The sequence below is a fragment of the Delphinus delphis genome, chromosome 7 (assembly GCF_949987515.2).
Source record: "Delphinus delphis chromosome 7, mDelDel1.2, whole genome shotgun sequence".
NCBI lineage: Eukaryota > Metazoa > Chordata > Mammalia > Artiodactyla > Delphinidae > Delphinus > Delphinus delphis.
Window position 1 is genome coordinate 63,182,265 of NC_082689.1, and position 14,701 is coordinate 63,196,965.

The 14,701-nt window shown below is 41.5% G+C and overlaps 1 protein-coding gene across 2 annotated transcripts in view; it reads right to left on the reverse strand.

The window, feature by feature from the left end:
• Positions 1–4,167: 4,167 nt before the first annotated feature.
• Positions 4,168–14,701, reverse strand: part of CERS6 (ceramide synthase 6) — a 324,738-nt gene continuing 314,204 nt past the window's right edge. Inside the window, exons 9-10 of one of the 2 annotated variants that reach the window (XM_060016638.1) lie at positions 13,723–13,879; positions 4,168–10,418 (exon numbers count right to left, since the gene is read on the reverse strand). In XM_060016638.1, the coding sequence (XP_059872621.1) occupies positions 10,266–10,418; positions 13,723–13,879 (310 nt within the window). In that variant the 3' untranslated portion in view covers positions 4,168–10,265. The remainder of the gene's footprint in view (positions 10,419–13,722; positions 13,880–14,701) is intronic. The other variant, XM_060016639.1, reaches the window with a different exon arrangement.

The following is a 14,701-nucleotide window of genomic DNA, read 5'->3' on the forward strand; positions in this document are numbered from 1 at the left end:
CAGTAGGAAAGCCCTAAGAGGTCCCTTCTCTTCCACAGCTCACCTTCCCTGTCTGGGGAGTGCTGTGCTAAACCAGGCAGGCTAGCTCAGACGCTACCATCAGTTATGAAATGTACAAACAGCAAGTATTGTTATTGTTGGATGCTCGGCTCCTTCGGGGAGGTGTTTTGGAAATTGTGATCATCTGTCAATTTGCAGTCCATGAGATACCTTTGAACTACACAAAGAAATGTATTAACATTGACAACACAAAAGAACTACATTCAGTCAGGAAGTTTGCCCTCCCCGCCAGGGTTCTCCCTGGCTGATGATTGCCAATGTCATATTTTTTCAAGCTGCTTTCCTTAAAGGAAACTGGAGGCTTTTCCTGTCCCACAGCTCAGCATCAGTAAAATCTTACAGTAAAATCTTACAGTAAAATCTTCCACCTCTCATTCTCTGTCCAGACTTACTTTGTCGCCTATGGGTTGAATCCTCAGCAATGCTTAGTCCTTTATTTCTTCCAATGGCCATGTGGCCATCACCCTGCCTTGTCATGTGATGCCCACTACACCCCTGCACACACTGCTGACTCGCTCGAAGTTGGAGCAGTTTTTCCAGTAATGGTTAGGATGGGCATTACTTAGCCCATGTTCTTTTTCTCATGAAAAATGACAACATGGGGCTTCCCTGGTGGCGCAGTGGTTGAGAGACCGCCTGCTGATGCAGGGGACACGGGTCCGTGCCCCATTCCAGGAGGATCCCACATGCCGCGGAGCAGCTGGGCCCGTGAGCCATGGCTGCTGGGCCTGCGCGTCCGGAGCCTGTGCTCCGTGACGGGAGAGGCCACAGCAGTGAGAGGCCCGCGTACCATAAAAAAAAAAAAAAAAAAAAAGACAACATGTCAGATTATGCTACTTCTTGCTTAAGTCCTTGAAAGGTTCCCCATTCCTCTTATCCTAAAACTTGCCCTCCTTACCCTGGAACACAGACCCTGTATGACCCGTCCCTCCCTAACTTTCGAATGTCGTCACCTGCTCTCTCCTCATCTATCTTGCTTCATCACATTGGCCTTCTCGGTGCTCCTTGAACTTCCAAGCCTGTTCCCTCAGCGGCTGGTGTTTCGGGCTCCTGCTGCCTGGTCTGCAGCTGTCCAAGTTCTTCCTCCAGCCCCTTCTGTCAGTTACATCTTAGCCCAAATCCCCTGTCTGGAAGTTGTCTGTGACCACCCAGTCTGAAGAGCCCTGGCAGACATGCAATCACTTTGTTTCTTCTTTACTTTTGTCCTGTGTCACTATGTGAAATTATCATGCTTTATGCGCTAAGTTGTGTCCCCCCAAATTCATGTTGAAATCCTAACCCCTAATACTTCAGGAGATGACTGTATTTTGAGGTGAGGCCTTTAAAGAGGCCTTAAGATACCTTTCACATTTATGCATTCTATGTACATATCCCTAAAAGCCCCAGAAATAGATTACACGTATGAATCAGTGTTCATTGCAGAAGATGGAGGATGTTAACTTTTTGCCAAATTATGATATCCTTGAAACTTTTTTTCCGTTTTGTTGGAAGAAGGAGATTAACATGATAAAAATTTCATCGATGGTTAGAAAAAGAGGTGATTAAGGTAAAACGAGGCCCTTAGGGTGGGCCCTAACTCAGTATGACTGCTGTCCTTAAAAGAAGAGATTAGGACAGATACAGATACACAGAGAAATGATACAGATACACAGAGACAAATACAGATACACAGAGAAATGACCATGTGAAGATACAGTGAGAAGGCAAGCCAAAGAAACAATCAACCCTACTGACACCTTGATCTCCGACTTCTATCCTCTGTAGAGAAAGGGGTTACAGGGGGGATAAATTTCTGTTAAGTCACCCAGTCTGTGATATTTTGTTATGGCAGCCCTAGCAAACTAATGCTCCTCGTTTCTTTGTTTTCTTTTTTCCTTTTCTTACTAGATTGGAAGTTCCATGAAAGCAGGAACCATATCTGTGTTATTCTATTCTTAGTGCCTGCAACAATTCCTGGCACCTAATGGGCTCTCTATAAATATTTTAAAATGATTGAATGATGCAGCCAGGAACCTGAGATTTGGTGTTCAAGTTATCTCTGGCTAGGCCAATAGATTCATTACTCATTAATTAAAAAACAAACAAAACTCTTGCCTAAAGAATTGCTTCAAGACTCAAGGCATGAGTCCCAGTGCTTAGACCTTCTCACCCCATATTTTTCACAATTCCATTTGATTAATTCTCCAGCTCTCCAACACCCTCTCTACTCAGCTCTTCTGTTTGTTTCTAGACACTTCTCTAGCCTGCATCTTTCTCCGCTGATGCCCTGCATGCCTGGGTCTGGGAAGCTGGTACCACAGGTGGCTTCCCTTACCAGAGTCCTGCCACAAAACCCCTCAGCTTTCGTGTCCCCAGCACCAGTGAGGGGAGGTGGCCCCCACACAGGGAAATGCCGAGTTCAGAAAGACTTGGAGACAAAGTGTGATCTCATGCTCACCTTGTTTCCTAAGAGATGGAATGTTACTGTTGATAGCTCAGATCTCACCAGCAGTCTCCCAGGCGGGTTCTTTCATTCTGCTAACATTCTCTGTGCCCTATTACCTGCCAGGCCCTAGGTGAGGCTCCAGGAACACCACCAGCTTTATGCTGGTTACTCTGTTTGCCCTCCAGCTCCCCCTCCCACCAGATCTCTGCTCTACACGTGGCAGGTGGACCTCTGCTACCCACATCTCCCTGGGTGCCCACTGGCAGCTTTCTGGCAGAGTTCAGCCAGTGGTGGCACGAGAAAGCAGGAAGAGAGAGATGTCAGAGATGTTGACTCCCCATCCAAGTTTCCAGCTCCCATAAGGCAGCTTCTCCATCCACCCCCTCCCACTGGCCTCTGGTTACAGCCCAGGGGGCTAACAGCTTCCCATGCTTGCTGGCCTCTGGGTGCCTTACCATCCAGTTTGACCTTATAGTCCTGCCCAGGCCTCTGAAAATAGTCCTTCGGTTGAAGTTTCTTCCACTCAAACATCTACTAGTGACTTGTTTCCTGCCTGGACTCTGAAACACACTTTACATAATTCTTAAACTACAGTGTTTAGGAATGATGTAACTTTTCTCTCCTCATGCTACAGCGGCTTTGGGGATAATCCAGGATGTGGTCCTCAGGCTCGTTGCTGAGGTGATTAGTTCTGAGGGACCACCCTGCACCCTAGTAGATCCTGGTGCGCGACCCCGCTGTTGGGTTGTCCTGCCATCTTTCACCATTGTGGACACTGCTGCCACTGCTCCAGGTGAAGCAAGTACAGGGTTGGTAGAAACAGAATTAGGGGGCAGAAATCACATGTGCCTTGGATGGATGTGGCCCAGCAATAAGGAAGGGGGCCCAAGAGAAGCTGAGTTGCATCGTGGCTATTTGGTAGAGATGCTTGCAGAGTCAGACTCTGCTGTGTTAACAGAACTGGAAGAGTTCTTGGTCTCCCCAAATGGTGCATTTGCTTATAGTCTATCTTTCTGTACCTCAGAGAAATTCTGGTGGTTTAATTTATTACAATAACTCATGCTTGGAATCAGAATGTTGCTGGGGGTGGTTATAATATTTGTAAGATTTTTAATAGGCTGTCTGCTTTATTTTTTATAATGCTGGTGGTGGTGGGCATGTCTGGTTGAATGTCAGTGCTATTTTTATGGCTCTTGAGATATGAGATGACATAAGCTTAAAGCAGAAGAGCAGCTGGGGAAGACAGAGTTACACAGGAAAGACAAAGAGGGAGAGAAGGTCTAACAAAGTGGGGCACAGACCCCGAAAAGATGATGTCAGTCAAGCTCCTAAGAGTGCACAAACTCTGAGGGACCATTTTGTGTGTGTTGTGCATCCTAAGTGCCTCTTTTATAGTTTGGAAATACAGTCTGATATATTTGATCTGATATCTTTATAAATTACATTTTTCCAGAATGAAGTACTACATAAAACTTAACTTGAAGCTTTTATATCTTAATTTGCAAAGAGATACTATAACATAGATATATGTTATGTATGTGTGTGTGTGTATATATATATATACACATATATATATATATATATATATGAGTTTGTTAAATTAACCTTTGTTAAGTGGAGCACAGGGTGTCGGATGGTGAACCGACAACAGAGTTCAACAGACCACAAGAGAACTTGAAACAGAGAGGTTTATTATTCACAGGTCCTGGGGGGAGTAAATGGCACACCTGAAGGGGCCACACAGGGAGGTCAAGGCAGGGTACAGACAGAGAGAAAGAAACAGGACCTGGGGTACATGCTTTTATCAGGGTCCACACGTGGAGTGCTCTGGGGTCCCTGGGCTATGGCCAGATCAGTCAATTCAAGCCCAAAGAGGGAGGTTTTGGTAAGCCCCCTGGGGGGGGTCTTATCTAAGGGATGCATAAGGCATACAAGCACTGGGAGGCAGAAGAGACTGTTGATCACAAGGGCTGAAGTCATATATCGGGGACTTACATTTGCTTGTGACTCTGGGCTGCTATTCAGGACATGCACCTGTATGAGGGGCTAGTGTCAAGTTACGGTCCCTGCAGGCTGCGTGGCAAACAAAATGGTTGCTAAGGCAACACCACCATCAAGTAGCTTAGCTAAATTCTCGACAAAATAACATATAAATAGAACATTATATGGAACGTATAAATATTACATCCTTTTTTGTAATCATAGCGACTACTGGGGTTTGAGGAGGCTTACAAGAAACTCATAGGATGATGTGAGGATAAATCTTGTCCAGGAAGATGTGACATATTACCAACACAAGCTCGGTAGTGCTTACAGAAAAGGGCATTTACACTGTACTCTTAATACTTATCTTTATTATGAAAGTGTTTTCAAAGTAAAATGATCCTCATTACAATGATTGCTTCCAGGGATCAAGAATGAATAATTATATTTTCATATAAAAATCAGCAAAACATAATAACAATACATAAAGTAATTCTAATTGGCTAACAGTACATCATTCCATTTCTGACAGAGATGCTCAAGCGCTGAATTGTCTTAACAAGTAAAGGTTTTGTCACCTATTCTATTTCTCACGGCAAGTTGAAAAAAATCAAATCCCCAAACTAACCACCTTCCCCTTGCATGACACCAAATGGCTATGGAGGTAATTGATCAGGTGGGTAAAGAGGTGATGAAAATCATGAGCTTAGAGGCTTTATGAAACTTTGGGAAATCAGACTTGGAGGGTGTTTTCCATGTTTAAATTAATGAAGCTCTAAGTTCCAGAATCACCACATAACTATTCCTATTACAGAGCTAATTTCTCTTTGGCAACTAATCTTTAAAAACCCCTCATTTTTAAGAGCAGTTTTACAATGACAGTTTTAAAAAATTACTGTAGATCCAAAAGAAAAAAAGATGTCTTTATAAAATCTAATTTTTCACTTAACATAGAAATCATACCAACAGCTGTTGTTCCCTGGTTTCCAGGCCATGCAACATATACCGAAATAGGAAGCCAAGCTTTCACGGACTTGTGTTAAGGAAAACAGGCTCACGTGGGCACAATACTTTTTAGGAAAAATGGAATCAGGCATAGAAGGAAGTATGGTACACAACTGATCCAAAGGCTATTGGGAAACTGATAGCAGATAAGTGACAATATTCTGGCTTCCTTTTATTAAGAGTCCCAGGAGACTTAAAGGAATGTGAGTGAAAGATAAACAAGACAGATCCTAGGCTAGTGGTCCCCTCCCATTGCTTCCTGGGCTATCTTGAGACTGTCTAGTCTTGTGGAGACACCATATGATGGGCCGTCTGCCTGCAGAGACTTTGATCGGATGGGGTCTCAGCTTGTGGCCATTTGGTAATGTGCTCCTTTCAAAGGCTTCAGGTTGAACTCACGTTGGAAAGACTAAAGTTCTCCTTTGGGTGTCTACAGATCTTATTAACAGTTACTTATGATGTTTTACGTTCTCTAACACAATTTTCTCCATAAAAACCATTATCAGGTATGCTCCCTCTGAGCGCACGTTAGAGGTGTTCCAACAGCATAGAGTGGCCCAGTGAACAGGCCTCCTCGGCATCTACTGAGCGCCCCCTAGGGGACGGGAGGGGACCATGCATACAAATGCAAACCACAGGGCCTTTTTCTGGCCTATTACTAATGAAGAATAAAAATGTGGCCACAGCGAACCAGTGCTAATTACTATCTGGTAATTTGATAATGGTACAATTTCATTTAACCAAGAGAAACTTATCCCTGCTCTGGGGACAACAATAACTTCATTTAAAAAAATATCTTGCTGCATTTTGCATGAACTGTTTGTGACTGACAGTACTCCTTCTGTGGACAGCACACAAGTGCAGACTTTGATCTCATTTGATCTTGTCTTATTTTAACGTTAGGAACATTTCAGGGCTACTAATATTTATCTACAAAGCAGGAATGAGCCAAAGACAAAGTAAAAAAAGTGAGCTAATTAGAACCTTAAGATCTCAAATAGCACATGAAATGTAAACATTTAACCTCTTACTTCCAAAGGATTTCTTGAAACCTCTTTGGACATAATGATATCATCACACATACTGATAAAGAGAATTATTTAATACCTTCAGAATTATTCTGTATACTTTTCATACTTCAAATTAAGAAAAAAATACTCAAATATTCAGGCAACTTTGGCATTAACATCTCCAAGAAGGGGACAAAAATAACTACCAATGCAAAAATCATGAATAGATTGGGAACAATCACGGGTGTCCATAAAGTTCTCTTGGAAGAGCTCTTTTGTAAAGACTCAGGTAACTTGGAATGAAATGTAATTTTTTACTTTGGCCCAGATAAATGAGGTTGAAAAATATAGAGTGGAAGATTCAGGCCCTTTCTACCCAAGGTGCAAGCATTTAGTTTGCTCAAATTCAAACGCCATCCAATACTCAGAACGGAAAGTTTGGGAATAGAACTGGACATTTTGAGATTTACCCACCATTTTGGCTAAAGGTGACCTGATTTTATCCCACTAAAGAGTTATTTCTCTCATCCAATTGCTTGTTCTCTTTGGAGAGCCTATCTTTTTTCCTAGTTCATCTTTGTTAGATGCCTATTTCATTATCTGATGGTACCTCAGGATACCATCTGTCTAGCAGCCTAGCAGGAGTTGGATGTTAATAAAATCCTGGGGTGAAGCAGAAATCATGTGCATTTTTTCCAACACTTAGTTTAATAATCCAAAGTAGTTGCTCCCCCATTCTCAACATTCGTATCACTTAGTTTGGAAATGCGAATTACTTAGATGCTGACTTTAGGGCCTCCATGATCTTAGCTCTGAGACAAAGAGGCTGAAGGAGTCTACCACTCTCAGCTGTCGGGGGGCCATGAACAGGAAGTGGAGAAGGAGGTGGGAAGTTTCTATTGCACATGGCAGATGGTTTTCATGAAAAAAATATGGATAAGGACCAGTCAGTGATATTCTGGTTTTATCACGTTTTTTTGAGAAACATACAGGTACATACATAGATCACACATTTTTATATCATTTATTGACCCAAGGCCAAATTCTACTTGATTTTCTACATTTTTCTCCTTCTAATCAATCTACAAAAGCTATAGAATTGGAGAATAAGATATTACCTTTTCTAGACTCCTTCCTACATATCTCTTTGTACCTTGGGAAGGTTTGAATATGACCAGGACAGGCTAAGTTAATCAATGGGAAACAACACTCTTACTAAACCTACAGTTTACTTTACAAAATCCACTTCCAAAGCTATGGCTTGGCACAGGTAGAAGATAGGCTATCTCACATATTTTCCTCTCTCAGCCTTATCAGGCCACCATGGGAGAGCAGTAGACAAGATATATTATTCTTCATCTCAAAAGCCCTACAAACACCATTCTGATTAGTCAAAAAGAACTCTTTGCCTTAAAATGTAAAATGAAATAAAAATCCACAGATACACAGAGGACTGCATTAAGTTACTGCCATTGGTCAGAGAGGCTCTGAGAATTCTCAATCCTTCTAAGTGACTTTTGGGAAAAACAGAAGATTGTTCAGATGTCTTTGCTAAGGACAGACTTAATTTTCTTCATTTCATGCAAATCTTCTAAACCCTTAATTTACAAGCTGATATTCTGAAATTATTTTTCTGTGCTAAAAGTGTCAGATGATCCAAAGTTGAACACACTGTGGTTCTCTGGTTTATTTCACCCATCAGGGGACTTGCTCTAGACACTAAAGCAAGGCACGAGTCATTCTTCTGTTCCACATTTTAGCTGATAAGAAACTTTCACCTTCTCAAAAATTTTCAGCTATAACATGCATGCTGTTTACTTTCTATATATCTGCATTTTAGCAGATGTTCAGATGACTTAACAAGTATATTTGGTATTTAATGATAGGTCTTACAAATACGACCATCCACAAATTACACTCCTAGACATATCCCTGTTCTGTGAAATAAAATAATAAGGTTTTACAAGAAGAGTTAGTTATACTGTTTCTTCAATAAACAAGCAGACATATTTCCAAGGCTCTTCAATCATTACTATGGACCATACCAAAAACACACTATTTTATAAATAGGTGGGAAAAGGGTTAACATTACAGCGTGAGGTTTTTGTTTGGAAGTATTAACACTCACGTTGCACACTGTGGGCACAAAGCTTTATTTCAATTTTTAAAAAAATTGAATTGAATACGAATGGTTTTGGGCAGGACATGCACTTGCTAGTATTTTGCTGTTCCCTTCACTAGCCCTGACTTGCACATTGATATCACTGCATTGTGGTTTGGGGCTCTTTTTTTAGAAGATGGTCTTTCTGATTTATGAAATAAGTATTTATAATACCTTTTTATTCCCTCTTACTAAAAGTTGGTTTCAAGAAAAGAGATAAAATCTTTGGTTTATGTGTGTGGTTTTCTTATCTATACATAAATAACACTGCCCTGTAGGAGACTATGGAAACTTATTTTTTCAGTAATCTTTCTCATTGCTGAGTAGAATTTTTATTGTTTTTTTTCTGGAAATAGCTCCCTTTGAACAAAAATTCCTGGAAACTGAGCAAGTTCTTCAAAGAAGCAAACAAAAGGACTTAGAGAGTAACACTGCTCAGTTTCTAGTAACAGGAAATTCTGTTATGTTATGGGTTATGTTTAAGGAGAAAAGACAAACGGTAAAATAGTCTTTCTCCCATTGGCTTTATTTTGCTCAGAAAAATAAAAACATCAAGATCAAATACTAGATAGGGCGCTTTCTTTAGAGCTGGTTGCGGTAAAGTGCTTTGCATTAGAGGTGACTTTTGCCAACTCTTGGAAGTCTCCTTTATCTGTTCCAAAATATACTTAGCTCCTTTTTTTCATGACATGGCAAAAGACGGCGCTAATTACAGGGGTAGTGGTAAAACCTGGTTGAAATCTGCTGCTCTCTTTGTATTATTCTCAGATCATGGGACAAATTCCCAGTAGGAAGAGTGACTTCTTTGTTTGTAACCAGGACCTTAAGTCTTCCTTCAGAGCCGGCGCACTGACCCCGTAACAGAGAATAAAAAAATCTCTGTAACCTCCAAAGTTAATCCCCAGCTAGCTGCCATTCTCACTGAAGAAATCTTGGCTGTGTGAATAAGAAATGACATCTAATCCAAAGCAATATACTACAAAACAAATTTTTTAAGTCCTCCAATAACCACACTCTTTAATTGCAACAGCTAATCGACCACGAAGAGTGACAATTACAAAACTGAGCTCATCCTGTTCCAACTTTACACTGGGACAAAGCTCACTGAGACTGTACAGGCCATTTCGAAACAGGCACTGTAACGCAAAGAAAGCAAACCTATTTGGAGCTGTACGAGAATCCTGCGCTGGGATTTGCTTGCTCTAAGTGACCAATTAAGCTAAGGCTCCTAGCGGACTGGCTTAGGGGAATAGAAAGGGATAGAAGCAGGTGGAGCGTCTCCCTCACTGTCATGAACCCAGAGAGTAAAAAGGAGTGAGGAAACCCTCTTTTGTCCACAGATTCACAAACAAATACAAAAAAATAAATAATATTCTAAGACAGTACAAATGCAAATACTGTTCCCTTGTGCCAATTACATAAAGCATGCCTACATATACAGAATGGTAATTCTTCCTCATTCACAGACAGGACATATGGCAGTGCACTATTCAAAATGCTTTGATAATCCTAATTTTTGTTTCTGGTGCTGAGAGATTATGAAAGGAACTGCATTTGCAACTTATTAAATACTTCCAGGAACAAACAGTTCACTTTATTTGGGACTTGTAGTTTTGAGTAATTAATCTTCCATGGAGCAAGGGCCAGTGAGGAGATACCCGTTGGTACCACTGGTCCCATTGGTGGTGGTCGCGGCATGGGGGTTACTCCCCGGAGGTTCCGAGTCCTCCTCATCTGAGCTAGACTCAATATCGCTTCGATCGTCCTTGGACACCTGTGGAATACGAGAAGGTGAGTGCAGCCAGCTCTGAGGGAACCGTTAAGGTATGGCATGCTCAGAAGTGTATGCACAATCACACATGAAGAAAAACAGATCTAAATATTGAAAACATCGAAGAGCATAGGAACATTGCCATAGTAATAAGTTCCCCTTCTTTGGAGATAGACATTTGGGTGACTAAGTCAGTTATCAAGGAATGCAGGTGGATTTAGGCATCGCAGGGGGCTAGCTTTGTTGACTTCCTTAAGGTGCCTTTGGATACTGAGAATGTACTAGACCATGAACCCCACTCTTACTGGCAAAGTAGCATATGGTACTGCTGGAATGGCACTATAGGAATTTGGTACAAATGGATCCATTTATTCTCGGATGACCACATTCTCTCTGAGAATCATTTAAAGTCAGCTCTTAATTAACTACACTAATGGAGATATTCACTAGCTCTGTTCACTAAAACATCATTCTTATTTGGCTTTTTTTTTTTTTTTTTTTTTTTTTTTTGCGGTACGTGGGCCTCTCACTGCTGTGGCCTCTCCCGTTGCGGAGCATAGGCTCCGGACGCACAGGCTCAGCGGCCGTGGCTCACGGGCCCAGCCGCCCCGCGGCATGTGGGATCTTCCCGGACCGGGGCATGAACCCGTGTCCCCTGCATCGGCAGGCGAAGTCTCAACCACTGTGCCACCAGGGAAGCCCTTATTTGGCTTTTTAATGCATTCGTTGATGATTTAATTTTTCTTTTTTGTCTGCTAGAATTAAGTAGAAATTTTGTTTTGTATACCACATAACAACTAATGGCAGCAGGAGGCATCTGGGGCACTTGCTGGGTGAGGTCTAGTTGAAAATATTTCCCAAGGAAAATCTACTGGCTCGATCATCATGAATTGGCTCCCATCATCCAGGGTTCTTCCCTCCTCCATTCAGACTCTACAAGTCATGAGTAAGGCACCAGGATATAAATCTATATGTTACCATAAAGGATGAAAAAAAATCAGACTGTCTCACAAGGAGGTAATGTAGGAAGAAATTACAGAAATACTCTACTGCTTATAAAACTGAAAGAGTTTGAACCTCCTACTCTATGTCTACATCATGGTAAACATTTTTACCCCACAGGCCTTAAGACCTTTGAGTAACTGCGTGCTGTTTACTTATTGTCTAAGGGGGGTGGTGGTAGCAATAGGGACCTGGTGGCTTCATAGAAAGTTTCCCAGTCTAGTCCCTTATGATTCTCTAAGAGGTGGCTTGGGAAGTCGGCAGAATCTCCTGGGAGGCTTTTCAGAATGAACTGGGTTCCACATCTCATCCTCTCTGTCACTGCTACCCCCAACCGGAGAACCCTGGAATCCACTGCCCTCCCAATTTGAGAAGCCACCATCACTGCAGGAGAACGTCACCTTCGTCAGGTGGGGTGGGGTGAGGTGGGGACAGGAGAAAGTCCTGAGCTGAGCACTGCTGCTCCAGCCTAAGCAGAGATGACTGAGTAAATATGTAAAAATGGATCTCACTCCAATGGCCCTTGAGATGAGATGAGACTCACAAGGACCATCTCCAAGAAGATTTAGATACTGAAACACCAAAATGACTAGATTATAAGGATACTTTAACTTAAAAAAACATGGGTCACAAAGACAGCGTTAGAATAAAAGCTCCACTACGTTTGGAAATCCATTAGTCATAAATTAAGCTGCTAATAGGAAAGAAAACTCCAGTGTCAGAGAGCGATTAATTTACATTTGCATGCTTAGTAAGATTATTTTTAATTGCATTTGGGAAAAAAAATCTATACTTATGTTACCTCCAAAGGAAGGAACAATTTAGAATATCTCAAAATAAACCACAGGAAAGTAGAGTCCATAACTCATGGCCAAGATGAATCTTACTGCCCTAGGTGAACAGCAAAGGCAGTTAAGATATTTTGAAGCCTGAGGTCTGCAATAAAATTGACTGTCTCCTAATAAAGTTGAAGAAGTAAACTAGAGAGAAGACAGCGTATCTGGTGGAAATAGCAATGCAATAAGGACACAAATCATCTAATCTACAGCCTCCCTGCATCTTCAGTTACCATTATCATACTGACAGTATTGTGCACATTGATTTAATTTGTATCCAAATGAGAACAGGAGCGTTTTTTAAAATAGAAATACATGCTCATTTTAAAGAGTACGAGGTCACAGAGAAAAAATGAACTCTTGCTTTTAAACAATTCATTGCTAAAAATATTTTGTATTTACATAGGAGCTGATGCGGAGAATTGGCTTCATAGTACGTGACTAGATGTCCCAAGCCCCGGCGGAAGGGGCTCACAAAGCGGTCACGTGCTGTTCCGCTGCCCAGGGCAGCCCTGGCAAAGAGCCGATGCTCTGGCCTCCCTTCCGGACCGCGTTGATCCTCTCCCCAACTTAGTTCTGTTTCTCATACTTCACTTTGGTCTATTTCTGTTTTTTAGCTGACATGTTGAACATCAATTAAAGAAATACATCTCCTTCGTTGGATCATGCAAAATTTAGCAGAATGAAAGCTCACACAAAAGGTCACTAACTGAGCTGTCCCTAGCATCCCTCACAGCTGGTGGGAGCCACACCTCGGTTACAGCCTCCAGGCAGTGCCAACAGATTAGACAGAACAATATGCATGGAAACAAAAGCATCAGAGTGCCCCTCCAACGGGCTAACGTGGGACCCAGGACTGGCATAGAGAGAGAGGCGTGAGAAACTTACATGTAAAGGGTTCCACTTCCCAGACTTCCAGGTTGGCAGAAGGAAGAGAACGAACAATGAAAGTAAGAAAATGTCACAGAGAACGTTCCAGAAAGTCACTGCTCTACACAGAGGGCTTGAGGCCTGGGAACCTTTATTCAAATCAGCTTCATGAGCCCATTTTTAACCAGAGGGATTTAACTAAATTTTTACTGACAAAGTCATAAATGGTCATACTGCATCAAGCAACCCTTTCTCATAAAATAAAAGAATTATTAAATTTCTGTCTGGTGTAAGTATAATCAGAGGAGGACCAAGGGAGACAGAGAAAGGGAGAGTAGGAACACAACAAATAATATACCTCCATTGAATCTAAAATTATAAATGCAGATCATTCAGCAAAGCGATGCTACATGTAAAAAAATCAACTAGACAGAAGAAAATGCAAGTTTGTATTGTGTTTCCAAGAGGTTATGCTAAACCTTGAAGGAGAAAAAACAGTTTTGATGATATTCTAAATAATAAATAATGTTCTTGTTGATTAGAAGAACACAAAACCATAATTTTCTGGGACATATTAGAAAGGGTGAGTTTTATCTTACCTTGCCTTTTGAAATAGCTTTGCAAGCTATTTTTACGATCAAGTAAGACCAGAAGCAGTTCAAGCCTTGTATTACCAACAGCAGTAGGTTAAAAACCCACCAGGAAGGGTAGGGTCCAACAATCTCCCAACTTTCAAATAATGTGGTATTTAACACCCTAAGGAAAAGGAGAAAGTAATCATTGAACACAGCTTTTCACTTTGCCTTCAAAGGAACTCTAGTTACTGCAAAGAAGCACGAAGTCAATGATATCCACTGACTACTCCCTGCAAGGATGGTCTGAAGGCTGACAAGGTACTTAGAAGAGTCATCACCGGAACGATTCCCCTGGTGGCATAACATTCCTTTGGATTCTAGCTTGAATAGTGTACTTGTGCTCCCATTCACTTTTGTTGTCATTTCTCCCGTTAATTTTCATTACGTTTTCAATTGATTCTATTTCTCACTACTGGTTAAAAGGCCTGTATCATCCTTGAAGTTGCTTTTGGCCTTTAAATACGTGTGAGGAATACCATTTAATAATATTACATTGCAAGGAAAAAAAAAAGAGTAATTAATTCCAGACACACTAGTTAAGTTTAAACTATATGCTTAGCACAGTGAGTTAGAATATACTTAAGACCTAATGCCTGTCCTCAAGTGGTTTATAGTCTAGTAGGGGAGCCTGTACTGGGTCCTGAATTTTGTAAGCCTTCCCCTGGGAAAGAACTGGCAACTGAAAGATATCATATTGAAGTGATGTCTCGAGATGAGTGTTGGAAGGAGCTTTTTTAAAAATTATTAGAATATAATGAATATACGTAGTTTTAAGAGTATGTACTTGAGGCAGGTGAACGTATTTGAAGTAATTGGTTCCCTCTGTTATCCACCATCAGGACCAGGATGGAGCAGCCACCTGGGGCAGATACAGGACGGCTGGTTTCAGGGCTTGGCTCTCATCCTTGCTGTATCTACTCCTAAGCCTTTGGAAGTTGATTCA